Genomic DNA, 21,593 nt, shown 5'->3' on the forward strand with positions numbered 1-21,593 from the left:
TGGACCTCAGAAGGGCTAAACATCCAAGGACGTACACGCCACTGGAGATAAATGGGTCTATTGTGGATAGGGTGAGCAGTTTCAAATATTTGGGAGTCCGCATCGCAGAGGATCTGACGTGGGCAACGCACATTGCCGCACTGGTGGGTAAGGCTAAGCAGCGCCTTTACCACCTTAGACAACTGAGGAAATTCAGAGTGTCTCAGAGGATCCTTCATTGCTTCTACTCTGGGGCTGTAGAGAGCATCCTGTCCGGCAACATTACAGTCTGGTTTGGGAACAGCTCTGCCCAGGACAGGATAGCCCTGCAGAGAGTAGTGCGGTCGGCAGAACGCACCATGGGAACTACACTCGTCCCCCTGCAGGACCTATACATCAGGAGGTGCAGATCCAGAGCAAGCAAGATCATGAGGGACCCCTGCCACCCCAGTAACGGACTGTTCCAGATGCTACGATCAGGCAAACGCCTCCGCTGTCACGCTGTGAAAACGGAGAGGATGAGACGGAGCTTCTTCCCACAGGCCATCTGGACTGTCAACTTTTATAACCCCAGAGACTAAATTTTTGTCGACAATAATAGTAACTTATTAACTTTATTTATATGCTGTAACTGTAATTCTTTTTGTGCACAACCCGCAGGCATTGCCACTTTCATTTCACTGCACATCGTGTATGTGTATGTGACAAATAAATTTGACTTGACTTGACTTGACTATGTTTCCTGCCTCTAATGTGTCCAACCCCTTAATAATATTATATGTTTCGATAAGATCCCCTCTCATCCTTCTAAATTCCAGTGTATACAAGCCTAATCGCTCCAGTCTTTCAACATACGACAGTCCTGCCATTCCGGGAATTAACCTAGTAAACCTACGCTGCACGCTCTCAACAGCAAGAATATCCTTCCTCAAATTTGGAGACCAAAACTGCACAAGTACTCCAGGTGCGGTCTCACTAGGGCCCTGTACAACTGCAGAAGGACCTCTTTGCTCCTATACTCAACTCCTATTGTTATGAAGGCCAACATTCCATTGGCTTTCTTCACTGCCTGCTGTACCTGCATGCTTCCTTTCAGTGACTGATGCACTAGGACACCCAGATCTCATTGTACGTCCCCTTTTCCTAACTTGACCCCATTCAGATATTAATCTGCCTTCCTATTCTTAACACCAACGTGGATAACCTCACACTTATCCACATTAAACTGCATCTGCCATGCACCGCACACTCACACAACCTGTCCAAGTCACCCTGCAACCTCATAGCATCTTCCTCACAGTTCACACTACCACCCAGCTTTGTATCATCTGCAAATTTGCTAATGGTACTTTTAATCCCTTCATCAGTCATTAATGTATATTGTAAATAGCTGCGGTCCCTCTTACTCCCCTTAGAATCTTTCCTCCTGTTTGGGATAAATTGATCCTGCAACTTCTGGATTATTCACAGGAATACCTGCCATTGCTGTTCCACCGTCTTCCCTGCTCAGGCCTCCTTCCATTCAAATCTGGCCAGCTCCTGCCTCATGCCTCTATAATCCCCTTTGCTAAACTGTAATACTGACACTTCCGATTTTCCCTGCTCCCTTTCAATTTGTAGAGTAAAACTTATCATCTTCAAAAGTCACCTATTCCTTTTCCCCAGAGATGCTGCCTGACCCGCTGCCCGACTACAATTATTTGATTTTGTTTTATTGGTCAAAATAGATGAAATTAGAATATTTGAAGGAGATGCCATGAGAAACTACTCTAAAAATCAGTCAGAGAGTTGTAAATCTGTGGAATTCTCTGCCTCAGAAGGCAGTGGAGGCCAATTGAATGCATTCAAGAGAGAGCTAGATAGAGCTCTTAAGGTTAGCGGAGTCAGGTGGTATGGGGAGAAGGAAGGAACGGGGTACTGATTGAGAATGATCAGCCATGATCACATTGAATGGTGGTGCTGGCTCGAAGGGCCGAATGGCCTACTCCTGCACCTATTGTCTATTGACCCGAAACATCACCAATTCCTTTTCTCCAGAGATGCTGCCTGATGTGTTGAATCACTCCAGCTTTTTTGTCTGTCTCAGGTGTATAGGTTAATTGGCTTCAGTAAAATTGTAAATTGTCCCTAATATGTAGGATAGTGCTAGTGGTTGGGATGGTCGCTGGTCAGCGCAGACTCCGTGAGCCGAAGGGTCTGTTTCCACGCTGTATCTCTGAAGTTTACTTGAACCAAAATGACCACTTTGCGTAAAGCGGGAAATCTCCATTCTTTCATGGGTCAGGAAAGTATCGCGAATGAGCACCTTGTGTGAATCGACGTTGCTGTTGAATAGTTTTTTCTCATGCGTGTTTTTTCTCATACGCGTCATGCAAAGCGGCCGAGCAGAGCATGGCAGTCACTTGTGTAGGTGTGTAATGGTCAATTCTAGACGATCTTGGCATATATCCGTCCTCGGGAAATGAAACAAAGACATGCTGCATCCGAGTGATAATTTTATCCGCCCACAATTGTCAAATGGATGAATATTGTGTGAAATGGGAACTGTGTTTTCTCCTACAATCCTCGTGCCTTTTTTGTGAGATAGATATACTGACTGGTACCATTTTCTTATCGTGGGTCGCTGGTTGTCGTAGCGTGCTGTTGCCTAGGTGGTAGGTTGTCGTAGCTTGTCGTAAGCATTGTCGTGGTCATTGTCGTAGACATTGTCGTAGGGTTAAAAAATCGAAGGTATTTCAGCGATCTGCTACGACTTTGACAGTCGCCGGCAATTGCCTTAAAAATCGCCGAAGTGGGACAGGCCCTTAAATTTCTTCACTTTGAGCCATGATCTATGGTCAAAGCTGCATTATATGTCTGACCTTCCTCCAGTGGACTTGTTCCATCTCATAATTAGGAGATTAGTTTAATTTGGCATCATGTTCAGCAAAGACAAAGTTGACCGAATGGCCTGTTCTGAAACTGTGCTGTTCTATGTTCTATAATGATTTCCCTCAAAACAATTAAATCAGCTCTCTAGATAGGCCATTATTTTTTACCGCCCTATGGTGGTAAACCTGACGAATTAAGAATGCTGAAACCAATTTTTTTTCCAGAACTCATATTAGCATTTTCAATATTTTATTTATTTAAAAAATGACGGTACTTTAAAAACACAAACCTGGAAGCTCTTCATAAATGTCTTCATCTATTGGTTCTTGGTTGGGTTTTACATCATTAACTTCTGGATCTATATCGTCATACATTTCTTCACCGCCATCATCTACTGGGATTACACCAGATTCTCTGTCTTTATTAAACAAACAAATAATTATTGTATTAGGTTTCGTAAAGTATTGAGTAAGTTAAAAGGAAATGTAACAATATAAATCGATTCGTATGTACATTCTCATTAACAGCAATGGACTAACATTGGCAAAAAAACTGGTTTGATGTATGAGAATACTCCAGATCAGAAGGCTGCGTGTTCAAATCACGTCGAGGTCACCTGCCCCGACTGGATGGACCAGCTACCATGGGTCTTGCTGGGCATCCGGACTGCGCCCAAGGAGGACCTGGCTTCATCATCAGCGGAGCTCGTATATGGGTCCCCGCTCACGGTGCCCGGGGAGTTCGTGCCCTCGTTGCCGGGGCGAGAGGAACCGCCCTCATCCACCCTACAGCGCCTTCGAGAGCGAGTTGGCAAGCTCGCACCGGTGCCGACGTCCCGCCATGGGACATTCCGCCCTTACGTGCCATCGGCCCTCCGGGACTGCGCCTTTGTGTTCCTGCGCCGTGACGCCCACCGGACGCCACTCCAGAGGCCGTATGAGGGCCCGTACCAGGTGCTGGAGCACGGACAGACAACCTTTGTCTTGGACATGGGGGGCCGGCCGGAGGCCGTGTCAATTGACCGCCTGAAGCCGGCCCACTTAGACATCGACCAACCGGTGCGGGTTGCCCAGCCTCGGCCACGAGGTCGCCTCCCATTGCGGGTCCCACCACCTTTCCCTCCAACTGTCTCTCCAACTGTGCCTCCGCCGGCCCCTCTGTCGACCGATTTCCGTACGCGGTCCGGTCGGGTTGTGCGACCACCAGTGCGGTTCGTGCCTCCGGTTCTGGGGGGGGGTCCTGTGGCGGCTCCCAAGGGTCAGGCCATACCACTACCGACCCCTTGGCATGGGAATGGACCAGTCCAGGGGGGCGGTCCTGTACTAGGTATATAAGGACAAGGTTTTGGGCGCGAAGCCATTCCAGCAGACTCGACCAGTCTGATAACTGAGAAATAAACCGAACGCCCCAAAATACCCGGCTCCTCGCCTTTATTTCGGGCCTCTCGCGACGCGCCACACTGCTGTCGTTCGGTGTAAATAACATTCAGGGAAAAGAAGAACAAAAGCTAGATAGGTTACTGTATTCTTTGTTGTTCACTTCTTTTAAAAATATAAAATATGATGACGGGGATCAAGCTTTAACACCTTATGTAAAACACACCCAAGATCACAAAACGATCCCTCAGCAACACACTGAAGAGTCAGACTGGACCATGCACAAAAGTCCGGGAAAATGCTAATCCCGGAAAATCTTTACTCAAATGAATCAACATTGTAGTGGAACCAGACATCTGGGGGAATGGGGAGGGAGTGTACGGGTGCAAGGTGAGGGGGTGGGTACTGAGTAATAGAATAAATAAAAACAAAATGCTTCTTCTTAATGAATTATTGTTTATATTTGAATAGTTTCAATTCGGATCATCAATGATTCACCTTTTTGGCTGATTCATTTCCTCAAACTGGCTTTGAAGCTTCGTTGATACTTTTTGAATTACTTTTTATAAAATGTACAATTTATTTATCAATCACTTACTTTCCATTTCAGGGAAAGCTAAACAAAAGATATTTTAGACTCATCGGCCTTTGGCCCAACTTCCCCAACTCGACTAAGCTACCCCATCTACAATAGTCCCACGTGCCCTTGTTTGGCATATATGCCTCCAAACCTTTCCTGTCCACATACCTGTCCAAATGTCTTTTAAATGTCAGTTATAGTATCTGCCTCAACTACCTCCTCTGGCGGCTTGCTCCATATACCCACTACCCACTGTGTCAAATACATTTGAGAAGTTTGATACCTGAGAATGCGTTTGTAACTGTGTCAAGGCCATCGTTGGCGTTAATAATTGCAGTAGTTTAGAGTTTGCAGCAGTAATATCTATATTTGCCTGTAACATTCACATTATCAATGGTCTTCATATAATTGCATTGCCAAACTTAGTACCATGCATGTTTCAACAAGAAAAGTGGGCTTTAAATTGTGTTAATGCATATAACTGACAGCAACTTTGGGATTTTTGTACAGACACATTTAAATGCACAAGTACTCAAGCTGCTGTCAATGGTTTGTAGCAGAAATACAGATTGCGCGATGATACAGGACTTCTGTATTTGTATTTTGGATTCACTGAAATGTCCTGTGATAAATTAGAGACACAGCAATTCTGCTTTTCCTGTATCTTTTCCATCCTTAACCTCATCCTACTCCAATCTGAGATTCCCATCGGGCTCTGACATCCACCATTATGAAGTTCTTGAGAGGCCGGTCATGACACACATGAACTCCAACCTCTGAGACAGCCTAGATTCCTTGCATTCGCCTATCATCACAATGGGTTCATTGCAGACACCATCCTTTTGGCCCTACACTCATCCCTGGAACAACAGGATAACAAGGACACCCAAGTCAGATTCCTATTTATTGACGATAGCTCCACATTCAACACCAAAATTCCAACCAAACTCATCTCCAAACTCCAGGATCTGGGACTCAGCAACTGGATCCTTGATTTCTTGACCAAAAGACCACCATAATTCTCAACATCAATTCCCCACAACGCTACTTTCCCTGTCCTTGTTACATTCCCTGTGTACTCATGATTGTGGGGCTAAAATCTGCTCTAACTCCAGTTACAAGTTGCAGATAACACTACCGTAATGAGCCGAATCTCAAATAATGACAAGACGGGGGGCAGGAAGGAGATGCAGAGCTTAATAGCATGCTGTTGACCTTCCCTTAGTGTCAGCAAAAAAAAGGAACTGGTCACTGACTTCAGACAATGGGGTGAAACATTTGCCCCAGGCTTTTTAAATGATGCCAAAATGATGCTCATGAGCTTCAGGTTGGTGTATATCTCACTAACAGATAAAGCAAACAATAGCTTGTCCTGTTTCTTCTCCCACATACGGTATATTACAATAGAAATCCTTACTAATGTATCTGCATATGAAAGCAACTGATTCACACAGAAGTCCAGGTAGTCCTCAGTAAATGAAGCATGCTGCAATGCTTAAACATTCATATGAACAGCAGAGGATATATGATGCCACAATTGTCTACTGTCTATAAAGTGGCAAGTTATGATGATTGCCAACAAATGACAGACTAATCACCTACCTTTGTAAGTAAATAGCATTATCATTAGTGAGTTCCTCACCATCAATCACTAGGGGGTTGCTGCAAAATAAAAGCTCAACTAGAACAGCCGAAGAAATATCATGGCTAAAAAAAAGGATTGTGGCTGGGTAGCCTGTGGAGAATACTTCACCTCCCTGCATCCAAAAGCTTTCCATCAGTTGCAAGATACATCATGAATTTGATGGAATATTCTCAACCTGCCTGGATAAATGCTGTACCAACAAATCTCAGGAAGCTTAACATCATCCAGACCAAAGCAGCTTAATTGATTCACTTTTTTCTACCACCCTATCCATGCATTCCCTCCATCTTCAGCTCAGTACAGCGTCGCTATCACCTACCTTTTAACACAAATTGAAGTTGCTCAACCCATTCATCTGCCTCAGTGGAAGTGGCTGCGGCAAACTGGAAAAAAAGAAAGAAACGTTAAAGTTTGATAGAAATTGGAAATCTATGCTATTAGATATTTCTACTTTCAATATTTACTATTAACTAGTCTAGTTGACCCACTACAGAAAGACTGTGGAGGCTTTGGAGAGGATGCAGTAGAGGTTTACCAGAATGCTACCTGGATCGGCACGGTAGCGCAGCGGTAGAGTTGCTGCTTTACAGCGAATGCAGCGCCGGAGACTCAGGTTCGATCCTGACTACGGGTGCTGCACTGTAAGGAGTTTGTACGTTCTCCCCGTGACCTGCGTGGGTTTTCTCCGAGATCTTCGGTTTCCTCCCACACTCCAAAGACGTACAGGTATATGTAGGTTAATTGGCTGGGTAAATGTGAAAATTGTCCCTAGTGGGTGTAGGATAGTGTTAATGTGCGGGGATCACTGGGCGGCAAGGACTTGGAGGGCCGAAAAGGCCTGTTTCCGGCTGTATATATATGATATGATATGATATGATCAGGAGATACTAGCTACAAGAAAAGGTTGGGCTAACTTGAATTGTTTTCTCTAGAATGCTCGAGGTTGAGGGGAGACCTGATAGAAGTATATAAAATTATGAGAGGCATAGACTCTCAGAACTATTCACAAGAACCTTGGGTGCTTGGAACATGCTGCCGGGGGTGGTTGCAGAGGCAGATACGATAGCAGTGTTTGAGGGGCTTTTAGATAGGCACATGGATATGTAGAGAATAGAGTGGTAGGGATCATATGCAGGCAGATGAGATTAGTTTATCTTGGTATCATGTTCGGCACAGACATTGTGGGTGAATAATAATAATAATAACATAATATTCCTTTATTCGTCCCACACCGGGGAAATTTACAGTGTTTCAGCAGCAAAGTGGATAGCAAGAGATCATTCATTATAAATAAAAGATACATAAATTGTCATCGGTTTTCTGTGTGTTCTTAGCTGCTATTGTTGACCCGTCTGCTGGGAGCAGTGCTGGTTGTGCAGTCTCACAGCAGTGGGAAGGAAGGACCTCCTATATCTCTCCTTCATGCACTTGGGGTGAAGGAGTCTGTCACTGAGGGAGCTACTCAGTGCAGTGACAGTGCCCTGCAAGGGGTGGAAGTCGTTGTCCAGCAGCGATGTTAACTTTGCCATCATCCTCCTCTCTCCCACCACCTGCATTGAGTCGAGGGGGCAACCCAGGACAGAGCTGGCCTTCCTGACCAGCTTGTCGAGTCTCTTCCCCTCCGCCGCTGAGATGCTGCTGCTCCAACAGACCACTCCATAGAAGATGGCTGATGCAACCACCGTGTTGTAGAAGGTCCTTAGAAGGGTCCATTCCTGTGCTGTACTGTTTCATGGTTGTAACTGCAGGTTATGCAGATGGGGACTGACCATATGCCACTTAAAAATTGCTTTTCCTCATGTTATTCTTGATCCTCCTCCCATTTCTTTTATAGCTGTGACCCTTCGTTCTTAACCCTTCCACCAAATATAACAGCCTCCCCTGGTCTCTTCTGTCCAAACTCTTCACCATACTTCAAACCTTGCTTTAGCTGTCCTTTCTTAGGAAAAAACAGCCCCAGCTTCTTCAATTTATCCATGCAATGGTTTTTCCCAAACCCAAGAATCAATCACATAAATTTTATCTAGAACTTCTCAAACCCTTTTACACCATTGTTATCATGTGATGACTGGAACAGAACACAATATTCTAGTTGAACATGAACTTGCATTTTATAAAGTTTGTTATAACGTTTTTGCTTTTTTTTCTATGCTTCCATTGATATAGTCAGAATTGTGTGCGACTTATTAATTGCTTTTTTAACCTGCCCTGCCATTTTCAATGATTTGTGCACATATCCATTCCCTCTGCTCATTCACTACTTTTAAACAGTAATATCGTTGATTCCATATCATCTTTACTCATTCATCTTTCCAATATTAAACCATGGCTATTTCTGATGTAGGAAATCAAAACTTATGAAATGCCAAGTGATCCATCCATTTCGTACTTAATGCCATCAAACATCCGAAGGATTACATAGAAAACATAGACATAACAAATAGGTGCAGGAGGAGGCCATTCGGCCCTATAAGCCAGCACCGCCATTCATTGTAATCATGGCTGATCGTCCCCAATCAATAATCCGTGCCTGCCTTCTCCCCATATCCCTTGATTCCACTAGCCCCTAGAGCTCTATCTAACTCTCTCTTAAATCCATCCAGTGATTTGGCTTCCACTGCCCTCTGTGGCAGAGAATTCCACAAATTCACAACTCTCTGGGTGAAAAAGTTTTTTCTCACCTCAGTTTTAAATGGCCTCCGCTTTATTCTATTGGAAATGTACTCATTCAGGCAAAATGCAATCTAGGCCCCTTGCACTACCTTCAGCAACAGATCTCCTTGACAAAAATAACACCTTCGTCAGGATACTATTCATTGCCTACAGCTCAGCCTACAATACCATAATACCAAATTAACTTATTTCTAAACTTCTGGACCTTGGTCTTAGGCCTCCAACTGCAATTGGCTTCCATACTTCCTGACCAACAAAACTTAGTTAGTTAGTTATTTAGATAATCTGAAGAAGGGTCTCGACCCAAAACGTCACCCATTCCCTCTCTCCAGAGATACTGCCTGGCTCGTTGAGTTACTCCAACTTTTTGTGTCTATCTTTAGTTAGTTAGAAAGTGAGAAGAGCCAAAAGAGAAGATGTTGAGGATGAGGACAGGTTCTGCTGTGGAGTAGTGTGTTAGTATAGGGAAATTGATTGGGACCCTCAACAATTTCTCTTTTGACTCCCCTCACTTTCTCCAGGTTAAAGGTGTAGCTGTGGGCAGTCACATCAGGCCCACAATGCCTGCCTTTTTATCGGCTACACCTAACAGTCCTTGTTCCAAACATACCCTGGCACTATCCCTCTAGTCTACCTTCACTATATCGACGACTGCATCAGTGCTGTCTCTTGCATGCATGCAGAACTTGTTCATTTCATTAATTTTACCGTTAACTTTCACCCTGCTCTTAACTTCATTGAATCTCTAAAATCTCTATTATTGAATTCATTAAAATCTCTGAAACCGCCCTCCCCTTTCTTGAAATTTGTCTCCATCACATGGGACGGATGTCGACTGACGTCTATTACAAACATACTGACCCAAACAGTTATCTGGACTACTTTCCACACTGCCTCTTGCAAAGACGCTAGCCCCTACTCTCAATTTCTCCGTCTCCGTTGCGTCTGCTCCCAAGATGAGGCTTTCTCTTCTAGGACATCCAAGATGTTTTATTTCCTTAGTAAATATGGTTTCCCCTGCTGTCTTAGATGGATCCTTCATCCCTGTCCCCTCTGTATCCCATAGTTCTATTCTCGCACCTCTTCCCCCTCTTCCCTCCAGATGGAACAAGAATAGTTCCGCTGGTTCTCACCGTTCATCCCTCCAGCCTCCACATCCAACACATCATCCTCCGACATTTCCGTCACATCCAACGTGGTCCCACCTTCCCATTCCCACCCCTTTCTGCCTTCCACAGTGATCGCTGACTCCGCAACACCTTAGTTCACTCATCCCTTTCCATCCAAACCACCCCCCTCCCCAGGTACTTTCCCCTGCAACTGCAGGAGGTTTTACGCCTGTCCCTATACCTCCTCCCTCACCTCCATCCAGGAACCCAGCAGTCTTTCCAGGTGAGACAAAAGTTCATGTGCACCTCCTTCAACCTCAACTACGCCATCCATTGTTCCTGATATGGCCTCCTGTACATTGGCGAGATCAAGTGTAAACACAGCAAACATTTTGCCGAACACTTGCGCTAGGTCAAACAAGACCTACCGGATCTACCAGTTGCTAACTATTTTAACTCATCTTCCCATTCCCATACTAACTTTTCTGTGCTGAAATGAGGCCATTACCAGAATGAGGCCACTTGCAAACTGGAGAAACAGCATCTCATAACCCAAGCTGATAACCCAATGGTTTTTCCCTCCCCTTTCCTTTCTACGTACATTTCGTCCTCTCACAATTTGCAACTCTTCAATTCTTTTATTTTACACCTTCTGTCTTTTTATCTCTGGCCTTTGTCCAACCATCTGTCTATCAACACACCCCACCCCCCTCACCTGTATTCACCTATTATCTGCTAGGCTTTGTCCTGCCCCTCCTCCCTTCTAGCTTTCTTTCCCCACCCACAATCAGTCTGAAGAAGGGTCCCAACCCAAAATATCACCTATCCATGTTTTCCAAAGATGTTGCCTGACCTGCTCAATTACTTCAGCACTTTGTGTGTTTTTTTTTGTAAACCAGCATCTGCAGTTCCTTATTTCTACTAGTTGGCACATAATACTCTTTCACCTAAAGAAAGGAGACCTGCTGGAGGAACAAAGTGGGTCTGAAAGTATTTGTGGGAAGACTTCTTCTGGACTGAAAGTGGAGAGGGGAAGTAGTCTGTATAAAGAGGTGTGGGAGAGTGTTGGAGAAGAGTTGGCAAGTGATCGGTGGAATCTGGGAATTCATTTGGCAGATAAGAATGAAATGGGATGGGGAAAGGGTGGAGATGGAGATGATGACAGAGGCTGGGAGGTGATAAATGGAGAACAAAAGGCTGCCAATTTCTGGAATCTGATAATAAAGCAAGAAGAGTGGAACCAAATATGTAGGGATGGTGGTGGATAGGAACAGAGGGAGAGGAGAGGTGAGCCATAAGGAAGAATCTAGAAGGAGGAGTGTGTGGGATATGGACATAGAGTGGAGAGGGAGGGGGAGTGGAAAGAAACAGGGTGATAAGGAGCTGGGGTGTATTGTGGGAGGAAAAGGTGTGTGTGAAGCACTGGGCAGATAGGAGGAGCAATGCAGGTTACCTGAAACTGGAGAATTTAATATTCATGGAATATATGAAATTATTTAAATTAATGTGTAGGGAGGAACTTTCTTACACATGTAAGACTCTTCTTCAGATGTTTGTGCATTTCCCGCCATAGATCCTGCCTGACCCACTAGGTTCCTACAGCAGTTTGTCTTTTTCTCAAGTTTCTGGCATCTATTAACTCTCCAAACCTAGTGTCTTCAGCAAAACTCTGAAACCAGGCTAAAGGATGATATACTTGAACAGTTGACTGTAAAAAAAGAAAACTACTTGAAATGAAAATCAATAAATCACTCGTTAATTGATGAAAGAGATTAAGGGTTGGAGCCCCAAAAAAGCTTTGGCAACTAGGCAACTACAAAATTCCGAATGAAAATACTTGACTAATTTATTCTTATTATAATTAGTTATTTTTATTTAGTTGCCACCACTCTCTTCCCTGAGTCAGAATGTAATAAATTCAATTTCCATACAAAGATATGAGTCTAAAAGTCTAAGATTGCACTCCAATGCAGTACTGAGGAACGGCAGCAATCACATGGATCTAATATTAACGTGATGTTCTGATTGTTTTCTCAGGTGGATGTAAAAGATCCTTCAATCAACATCAAAAGACACATTATTGGGTGATTATTACATTGCTGCTTGTGGCAACTTGCTGCAGACATCTGGCTGCTATCTTCAATCATGATATCAGTGACTGCACTTCAAAAATACTTCCCTAACCATAAAGTTCTCGTACTTTGAAACAAAGTACTGCCATAATTTTAACACATAACTTGGTTTGCGATAAAAACTGATCAAGGAAACAACATGAAGCAGTTTTAGCATTCAGCTCTGGGCTGCTTCAGCATGTCAAAATCTATTAAAATCTAGGGATTTTCCAAACTAGGATTAATCTAAAATAGACACAAACGACTGGAGTAATTCAGCGGGACAGACATCATCTCTGGAGAGAAGGAATGGGTGATGTTTCGGGTCGAGACCCTTCTTCATACCATCTAGATTGAGAACACCTTTGTTGACTCAAAGTAGTGATTCTCTGCATTAAGTACATAAATTAAAATAAGAAAGTCAAACCTGATATAGACGTTTATCGGGAGCTGTAAGTTCAAAACAGCAGTCCTTCTTTGTATCTTTCCTTATAATAGCAGTGAGCTGGACTATATATCCATCTATGGCAAAATCACCTTTTTGCTGTTTATCTGCAGATAAAATGCATAAGAATGTTTAACTTATCCACATGAATATAAAGAACTAAAGCACTGAATGAAAAGATAAGATCAAAGCAACATAAATGCATATCAATGCTTCCCCCACCAAAATAAAAATTGGGAGAGAGGGGCGATATATCTACGAAAGCAACAACAGCGCGTGCCTCTTCTGAATATCAACAGAGAGATATCCATGGTTTTGAACGGAAGTGAATCTAAGACTTGATGTTATTAACTGGAGAAGATGCACCTTGAAATATATATCTCAGGCATCCAAAAAAACATTTCATTAGCCTTGGTAAGATCAATGTAAAGACTTTATTCACAGGGGTAATCATTTATTTTCTGTTGAAGCAACCATACAACATTGGAAGATGGAAAAATCTGTCAAAATGAGGGAGAAGGGAGGAGTGTTTGCATAGGTTATAGTGAGAGTAAAGCAGGTAGCAACATGACATGGTCCCAATGATGCAAGAAATGCTTGATTCGTGATTGTACAATTTCTATCCCGCACACCCTGCATTAGGACTCTCCTTCAAATGCAGTTATCAGTGTAACAGGAAAAGAGGTGGGGCAGTGGGACTGAGTAATGTGAAACAATGATTATTCCACATCTACCACATAGTGACTTCCTTCATTGTACCCGAAATGTCACCTATCCTTTTCCTCGAGAGATGCTGCTTAACTCGCTGAGTTACTCCGGCACTTTGTGTCTATCTTAGGTGCCAAAAAAATCCATGTTTCCCTGCAACCACCTGCAGTAATCAGACACTTAATCAATCATTTAAGAACACAGTTGGTGGCCATTGAAATTATTAAGCAATTGCTTCTACTGAAAATATGCAATAATGCAATTAAATAATGTAACATACAGTCCTCAGTATTTTTCACTCACAGTAACAAAAATAAACTCATTGCTGTTGAAAAGACCTTTAATTTTGAAAATACTGTGAGAAAAATAACTTTGTTATTGCAAGTCTGAAACTGTCTAGCCTCTAAACTTCTTACCCCAATTGACAAAATTATGTTTACAACACAATTTTTTTATAACGCAAGGTTTCTTAGCAATACAACAAGTGTGATATAGCAGCTACATGTATTACATTAGTTGCCAAAAAAAAGGTCTGCTCTACAATGGAGAAACCAAATGTAGATTGGGTGAATGCTTCGTGTAACACTTCCGTTCAATCTGTGAATTGTCTATTTTTTAATTATCCATTTTCGTTCCCACTCCGACCTCTGTTTCTGGCTTTATATATTGTTGCGGCAAAGCCCAACATAAGTCCCAGGATAGAGTCAGAGCCATACAGCACAGAAATAGGCCCTTCGGCAAAAACTCATCCATGCAGACCAAGAGCGAGTATTATTTGCCCGTGTTTGGCCTCCCTCTAAACCATTCTTCTCCTTGTACCTGTCCAAATATCTCTTATATGTTATAGTACCTGCCTCAACTTTCTCCTCTGGCTGATCATTCCTTTTACACACCACAATGTGTGAAAACTTTGCCCCTCATATTCCTATTAAATCTTTCTCCTTTCACATTAAACCTATGTCCTCTGGTTCATGTTTCCCCTATTATAGATAGAAGACTCAGTGCATTCGCCCTATCAATTCCCCTCATGATTTTCTACACTTCTATAAGGTCACCCCTCAGCCTCCTGCGCTTCAAGGAATAAAACCCCGGTTTGCCCAATCTCTCCCTGTAGCTTTGGCCCTCGAGTCCAGGCAACATTCTCATAAATTCTCGACACACTTTCCAATTTAATCCTCAAGACATCCTTTCTATAGCAAGATGATCAACACTGAACATAATACTTCAAATGAGGTCTCACTAACATCTTGTACAAATGTAACATAACATCGTAACTTCCATCCTCAATACCCTAACTGATAAAGGCCAAGGTACCAGAAGCCTTCTTTATCACCCTGCCTACCTGTGACACCACATTCATGGAGTTATTACCTCTATGCCAAGCTTCCTCTGCTCTACAAGACTTCCCCAGGATCCTATCATTCACTGTGAGAATCTTGCCCTGGTTTGACTTCCCAAAATGCAACAGCTCACACTTATTTGCATTTAACTCCATTAGTCATTCTTCAGCGCACTTGTCCAGCAGATCTAGATCTTTGTGTGATTTTTGATAACCATCTTCACTGTTTACAATACCACCTACTTTAAGGTCATCTGCAAACTTATTAACCATGCCTTGTACATTCTCATCCAAATTGTTGATATAAACTACAAACCGCATTTTTTGTACTGGCAGTTGTAGATCTTCAGGATGGTATTGAATTCAACAATTTCAGATAACCAGTTTTTCCCGTTTGTGTTGGAACTGGCCAGTTCTGTTCTCCATTACCACCTTTGTTGCCTGACTCACTAATGATTTCCAGCATTCTCTTATTTCAGATTTCCAGCATTTTATTCTGCTCTTCACAATTCTATGTTGTTTGTGTTCTGCTCTCTTTTATTTTCCTGTGTTTACTTCAGTTCCAGGCTGAAGAGCTGTGAATAACATTGATTCACTTCCCTCTCTCAAACAGCACCAACAGCATTTGTATATCCGGAGGTCTTTAGCTGACTACAATATTCCTTTTATAGACACAATAAGCTGGAATAACTCAGCAGGTCAGACAGCATTTCTGGAGAAAAGAAATAGGTGACGTTTCGGGTCGAGACCCTTCTTCAGACAATTCTTCCAGCATCTGCAGTTCCTTCCTACACGATGTTCCTTTTGTTCTCTTCACCACACCGCCCCCACTTCCCTTCTCTGCAATTTAAACAAACTCATCCGCTTGCTTTTCTACTTCTGATAAGTCATCAAGCTGAAACGTTAACTCTGTTCTCTCTTGACAGATGCTGCAATGTATTTCTAGCTTTTTTTGTTTTATTGTTCTAGCATGCACACAGTATCAGAATGATGTAGGAATGCATAGTTCAGATTTTAAAACAATATTACCAAATCCAACAATACTGTTAGTGCTTGCTATGTGTATCGATAAGAATAATTGTGTTTACTTAATAGTCAATGTCAAGAAATTAACCCCAAATGTTAACATTTTAATTCATTCTGCTCTCAAGAAAACATTACCTTTTTCTGTTCCGTAGTAATAGAAAATGTTGTTGTTTAGTACACACCACCTTTTCTGCCATTCTGATCCAAAAAAGCTATGATCTAAAATGAACACAAACCAATTGTTGTAGTTACATGGAAATGAATGTCATTGATTCATACAGCACAGAAAATAACCACTCAGCCCAACATGTCCATACCAACCATGCCCCATCTAAGCTTCTCCCATTTACCTATATTTAGTCCATACCCCTCTAAATCTCTTCTATCCATGTATTTTAAATATTGTTATAGTAACTGCCTCAACTACTTCCTCTGGCAACTCATTCCATTTACCCACCTCCCTCTATGTGAAAAAGGTGCCCCCTTGCTTCCAATTAAATCTCTCTCCTCTTTAGGCAAGAGGCAAGCGATTAATGATGTTTTTAAATTGTAAATAAATATCAAACAGTATTTATTTGTAATCTGAGCAAACATTAAAAAAAATGTATTAGCAAATGGGGCAGACAGAGACTGGGAAAAGTCACATAAGATTTGGCATTGTTTGCTTCAATGTCATATGGTTAAACCTTGAGGACTCAACTTAACCAGACTGTCACAAATCATTTGTCATCCTCGACTGCTGAATAGGAAGGGAAAAGAGGAGAAAGGTTTTCTACCCCATTGTCACATCTGTAAGCTCCTTCAGCAGTTACATGCAGCTCCTCCCATCTTAACCCTGCCTAGGCAGGATTCCTTTAACTTCTGAAGGTGAATCTGCTTTTTTGAGGAATATACACTTTCTCAGGATGAATAATGAATGCAAACTGGTGGCAGTTCTAGAATGTCTGTCATTCTTTTAATCTGTAGGGCGATAAAGGCCTAGCTGTCAGCAAGTTTTCGTCAGACATGATGTACAACCAGAAAACTATCGCTTCAGTTCGACATACAATGTGAGCAATAGTGTTTCCATCTCAAATTATATCCGTTTTTTGAATCTTCAATGTACTGACAATCTGTCATCACGTTTCCCCCTATTGTTTGTTCTATGTTGATCTAATGTTGATTTAGTATAACTTAGAAATGCTGAAGTTGTAATCTGCTTCAAACGTAAGCAGTCTGTAATGAACACTACATTTTACATGTAAATTCCAAAGCGAGGAGAGATGAATGCTGATGTGCAGCTATAGGGTTTTTCGTGCTGTTCCAGCTAGTTTTTCAGGAATTATTTCTGAGTGTACCTTATGGTCAATTTAAATAAGTACACATGCAAAATGGTTTCCATGATGCTGACAATGTAAAATTTTGTTGTAAAACTTGTATATTTGTAATTAATAAACACTGATCTGATTTGTATATCATCTAATACAAAATAATTTACCTTTTCGACGCTTTTCCAAATACCCAGCCTTCAGAATTTGATTTAGTTCCTGTGCAGGTATTGGAGGGGAACGTTGAACTATAAAGGAAAAAAGATATATCTTAGACATTGTTCCAGAAATAATAATTTTTTTCTTGCATTTATCCATCCACATTGCACAAGATTGATTAGTATAGATAGCAACAGATTGTTTACCAAGATTAAATGTAATTTCTGATAAAACTACAATCTGCACCAAATAAAACAATGAAAAATATTGTTAAATTTTTCAATTTGGTTTGTCTTGAAGTGGAGGCAGTAAAGGAGAAATGGAGAAAATAAAAATTCAATTGTATCTCGGACACTCAAGAAGCTACAAAACGTAGATGAAAGCCTCATTAATTTGCAGATGCAAGATGAATCTTAGGATCAGTTTAACTTGCTGGATGTTAAGTCTTCGGCCAATTTAATGTAAGAAATATTTCCAAATACCAGTGTTTTGCTGCCACAACTAGAAAGCATGTAAATGAGATGGCAGAGGTGCCCCATCCTCCACCGTCGCACCTCGCCTATTATTCTTCATCAGGCACTCTACTTTTCATACTCAAAGCAAACTGAATGAATTTAAATTTCTCTGTCAACTCCAAGAGGGTTTACAATTTACATGTCCTATGTTTGACATTTCATTCTGATAAGCTGTGTATCAAGCCTAAAAAAGTACAAAAAAATTATTTGGAGGAACTAGTGTTCCATGTCGCGAAAGAAACAGTTTCCTGAGAAAGTGTTTGCAAGTAGTTTTTGCAATTGTCCTGATTCTGCAGAATGATACAACTGGATCCTTGACATCCTCATTGGCAGACTTCAATCAATGCAGAACAAAACCATTTCCTCCTCATTGACTATCGACACAGGTGCACCTCAAGGCTGGGTGCTTAGCCCTTTGTTCCACTTTATTTAGACCTAGGACTGTGTGGCTAAACACAGCTCCAAAGTTATCTATAATCTCACTGATGACACCACTGTAGTTGGCTGAATCACAGGAGGTGATGAGTCAGTGTACAGGAAAGAGATAGAACACCAGGTTGAATGTGCCACAACAACCCCTCGCTCAATGTCACAAACCAATCATTGACTTTAGAAAGGGTTGGGAGACCTTGCACCAGTTTTCAATGGTGTATCGGTGGTGGAGAGAGTTGGCAGCTTTAAATCCCTGTTCATCAACATCTTTGTTGAGCTGTCCTGGACCCAGCGCATAGATGTAATCACAAAGAATATGTTCTAGCGTCTCTACTTTCTCAGAAGTTAAAAAAGATTTGGCATGTCACCAGATACTCAAATGTCACCAAATACAACAAACTTCGATAGGTGTACTGTACAAGTTTTCTTGACAGGTTGTATCAAAGGAATGCAAGAGGCTGCAGGGAGTGGTGGACTCAGCCATTATGGGCACAGCCATCTCCATTATCGAAGGCAGCTACATGAGGTGCTGCCTCAAAAAAGTAGCGTCCATCTTCAAAGATCCCCACAATCCATGCCATGTCCTCTTCTCACTACTATTCTCAGAAAGGAGGTACAGAAGCCTGAAGTCACACACCACCAGGTTTAGGAACATCTACTTTCCTACAACTATCAGGTTCCTGAACCAATCTGCACATTCCTAGTCCCACCTTGGCAAAGGAAGTCTATAGACCACATCTTGCACTATCGTGGATGCCTTCTTTTACTTTGTTTTCTGCTTCTCACCGCCACCTATGATACAGTGTGGCAGCAGGGCCTGATCTTGAAGTTCCCCCGCACCACCCCTGACCGTCATTTAGTGCGGTCCCTTGCCAACCGCAGTTTTGTACTCAATACCAGCGACTTGGCCCTACTGCACTCGGACAGGAGTTGGTCAAATGTGGAGGATGTGCTGTAATTTTATATGCTTTGACTATTCACTTTGATTGTATTATCAATTAACTTATAAGTTCACCAATGTCCTTTAGGGAAGGAAATTTGTCATGCACCGAGTCTAGTCTATATATGTCATCAGACACAATGAAATTACTATGAATTGTCCATTGAAATAGTCCAGTTAGGCACAGTTCAAGGACAATTAATGATAAGTAATATATGCTGGCTATACCAGGAATGCCCACATTCTGCAAAAAAACCCATCAACTTTCCAAAATATAATTAAACGCATAAATGATGAAACAATCCCATTTCAGTAACTTGAATTACCAATTTTTACTGTTGAATGGCAAAATAAAAATTTGATGACCTTTATGAATTTCAAGCAGTTAGAGTAAACGGCGCAGTTCTAGAGCAGTTCTATCAAATGGAATAACAACACAGATAAACTGACAATGGTATCAGTTCCTGAGGAACACAAAACTGAGAAGATAACAGGTAAGGCTACACAGCAATGTTTCCAATTTATTTCTGCTTTTGTTTCAAGACTCTAAATTTAATTTATAGATTTCACATAATAAAACCAAACACAGAAGCCATGTGCTAAATTAGCTAGGAATACAGGACAGAAACAGAGGACAGGAACATTATTTTCAGCCCAACCAGGTTATTAATGTTCCAATTAACATGGCTATCTACAAAGTATGGGGACTGCTACAATTAGAAATAGGCTTATCATGTGATAAGAGATTTCCAATCTTTAAGCACCAGTCAGCAGCTTAAGGGAATACTCTCCATTTAGCTGAATGAGTATAGCTCCAAAAACAGTCAGAGAAAACAATTACATCTGCATGAGTAAGAGTCATCATACCAGGAGCAAGTTGAGACTTATGGTGTCAAAAGAAAGTAGTCCAGATTTGTAGTGAATAAGCTGCTTTGTTGAGGAAATTATGGCAGAGAAATATCTGAAGGCACTTAAATTAATGTATAATGAAGAAACTATTCCTGATATTAATAGAGGATTGATTGCTCTTCAAATCGAGAGGTAACATGCTCCTCAGTATCTGAAACAAATACAATGCTGGAGTCAAGTAAATATCTGTGGAGGCCAAACTAACCAAGGATGCTGATCATTACAGGTTCATCCATGTTTATGTAAAACTGTGAAGCTTGAAATTTATTTTAGAAATGTTTCCAATTCAACTAAAAGGTAATTGATTAACTTTCCTCTCCACATACGTTGCATGCAGTTGTGGTCTCCACACTGTAGAAAGGATGTGGTTCTGCTAGAGAGAGTGTAGAACCACACTCATTAGGATGGTGCCTGGATTGGAGGACTTTATTTGTAAAGAGAGATTGGATAGACTGGGCTTATTTTTTCTGGAGCAAAGAAAACTGAGGGTATGACCTGATAGGAGGTATATAAAATTATGAAAGGCATAGATAAGGTAGGTAGTCAGAATCTTTCTCCCATGCTTTGGGTATCAAAAACAAGGTGGTATACGTTTAAAGTGAGGAGGTTTAAAGAGCATCTGAGAGAAAAGTTTCATTTTGTACAAAAAGTGATTGATAATTGGAACATGCTGCAAGTGGAGGTGGTGTAATCAGTTGCAAACACTTTATCCAGGAAACATTAAAAACTTGAATAGACAAAGCATGGAAAGATACAGACCTAATGTGGATAAATGAAAGTATAGATGGGCAAAACGGTCAGCATAGATGCAATGGTCCGAAAGGACCATTTCAGTGCTGTACGATTCCATGATTAGACCATAAGGCTCATTGTGTGCATGCTGACTGACTAAAAATAAAACTACTCATTCATGATTTCATAGACAAGCATGACAGAGGCAATGGAGGAAAATGGTGTATGTGGATTTGAGGTCAGTTGAGAGGAATGGGATATGATAATTAACCATAGTTATGATTGTAAATAATATAATTTGTGACTTTAATAAGAGAAATTTCAGTTCTGTAGTGGAACAGAAGCCAAAGTATTGAGAAAAAAAAATAGAATGATTTTAGCATTAACAAATTAATAACCAGCAATTCCGTGTAACATGAAGTTAAAGGTTCAATACAGAAAAAAGGGAATAATATTATCTCTAGATCTCAAATAAAGAGAATGTTAGAATTGTATTACTGCAATCTACAATCATACTTATATTAAAGTTCATACAGGAACTTTATCATTCTTTCATTCAGGATGACATCTATTTCAAATAGAACTGACACTTCATTTTGTTTTGCATTTAAAGCCAGGTCTTAAAACATCTGCAGCAAAGCATTAATATGAATATTGAACAGTTAAGGCATTATGGTTCATGGCCCAGCATACAGGTTACATAAACATTAGCACATGCTCTGTCATTTTTGTTCTAA

At 41.4% G+C, this 21,593-nt stretch overlaps 1 protein-coding gene across 1 annotated transcript in view; it reads right to left on the reverse strand.

Moving 5' to 3' along the window:
- Positions 1-21,593, reverse strand: part of skap2 (src kinase associated phosphoprotein 2) — a 219,563-nt gene that overhangs the window by 70,405 nt on the left and 127,565 nt on the right. Inside the window, exons 5-9 of the mRNA XM_078420533.1 lie at positions 17,340-17,417; positions 15,998-16,081; positions 12,772-12,896; positions 6,771-6,834; positions 3,140-3,268 (exon numbers count right to left, since the gene is read on the reverse strand). Coding sequence (XP_078276659.1) covers positions 3,140-3,268; positions 6,771-6,834; positions 12,772-12,896; positions 15,998-16,081; positions 17,340-17,417 — 480 coding nt within the window. The remainder of the gene's footprint in view (positions 1-3,139; positions 3,269-6,770; positions 6,835-12,771; positions 12,897-15,997; positions 16,082-17,339; positions 17,418-21,593) is intronic.

The sequence above is a fragment of the Rhinoraja longicauda genome, chromosome 2 (assembly GCF_053455715.1).
Source record: "Rhinoraja longicauda isolate Sanriku21f chromosome 2, sRhiLon1.1, whole genome shotgun sequence".
NCBI lineage: Eukaryota > Metazoa > Chordata > Chondrichthyes > Rajiformes > Arhynchobatidae > Rhinoraja > Rhinoraja longicauda.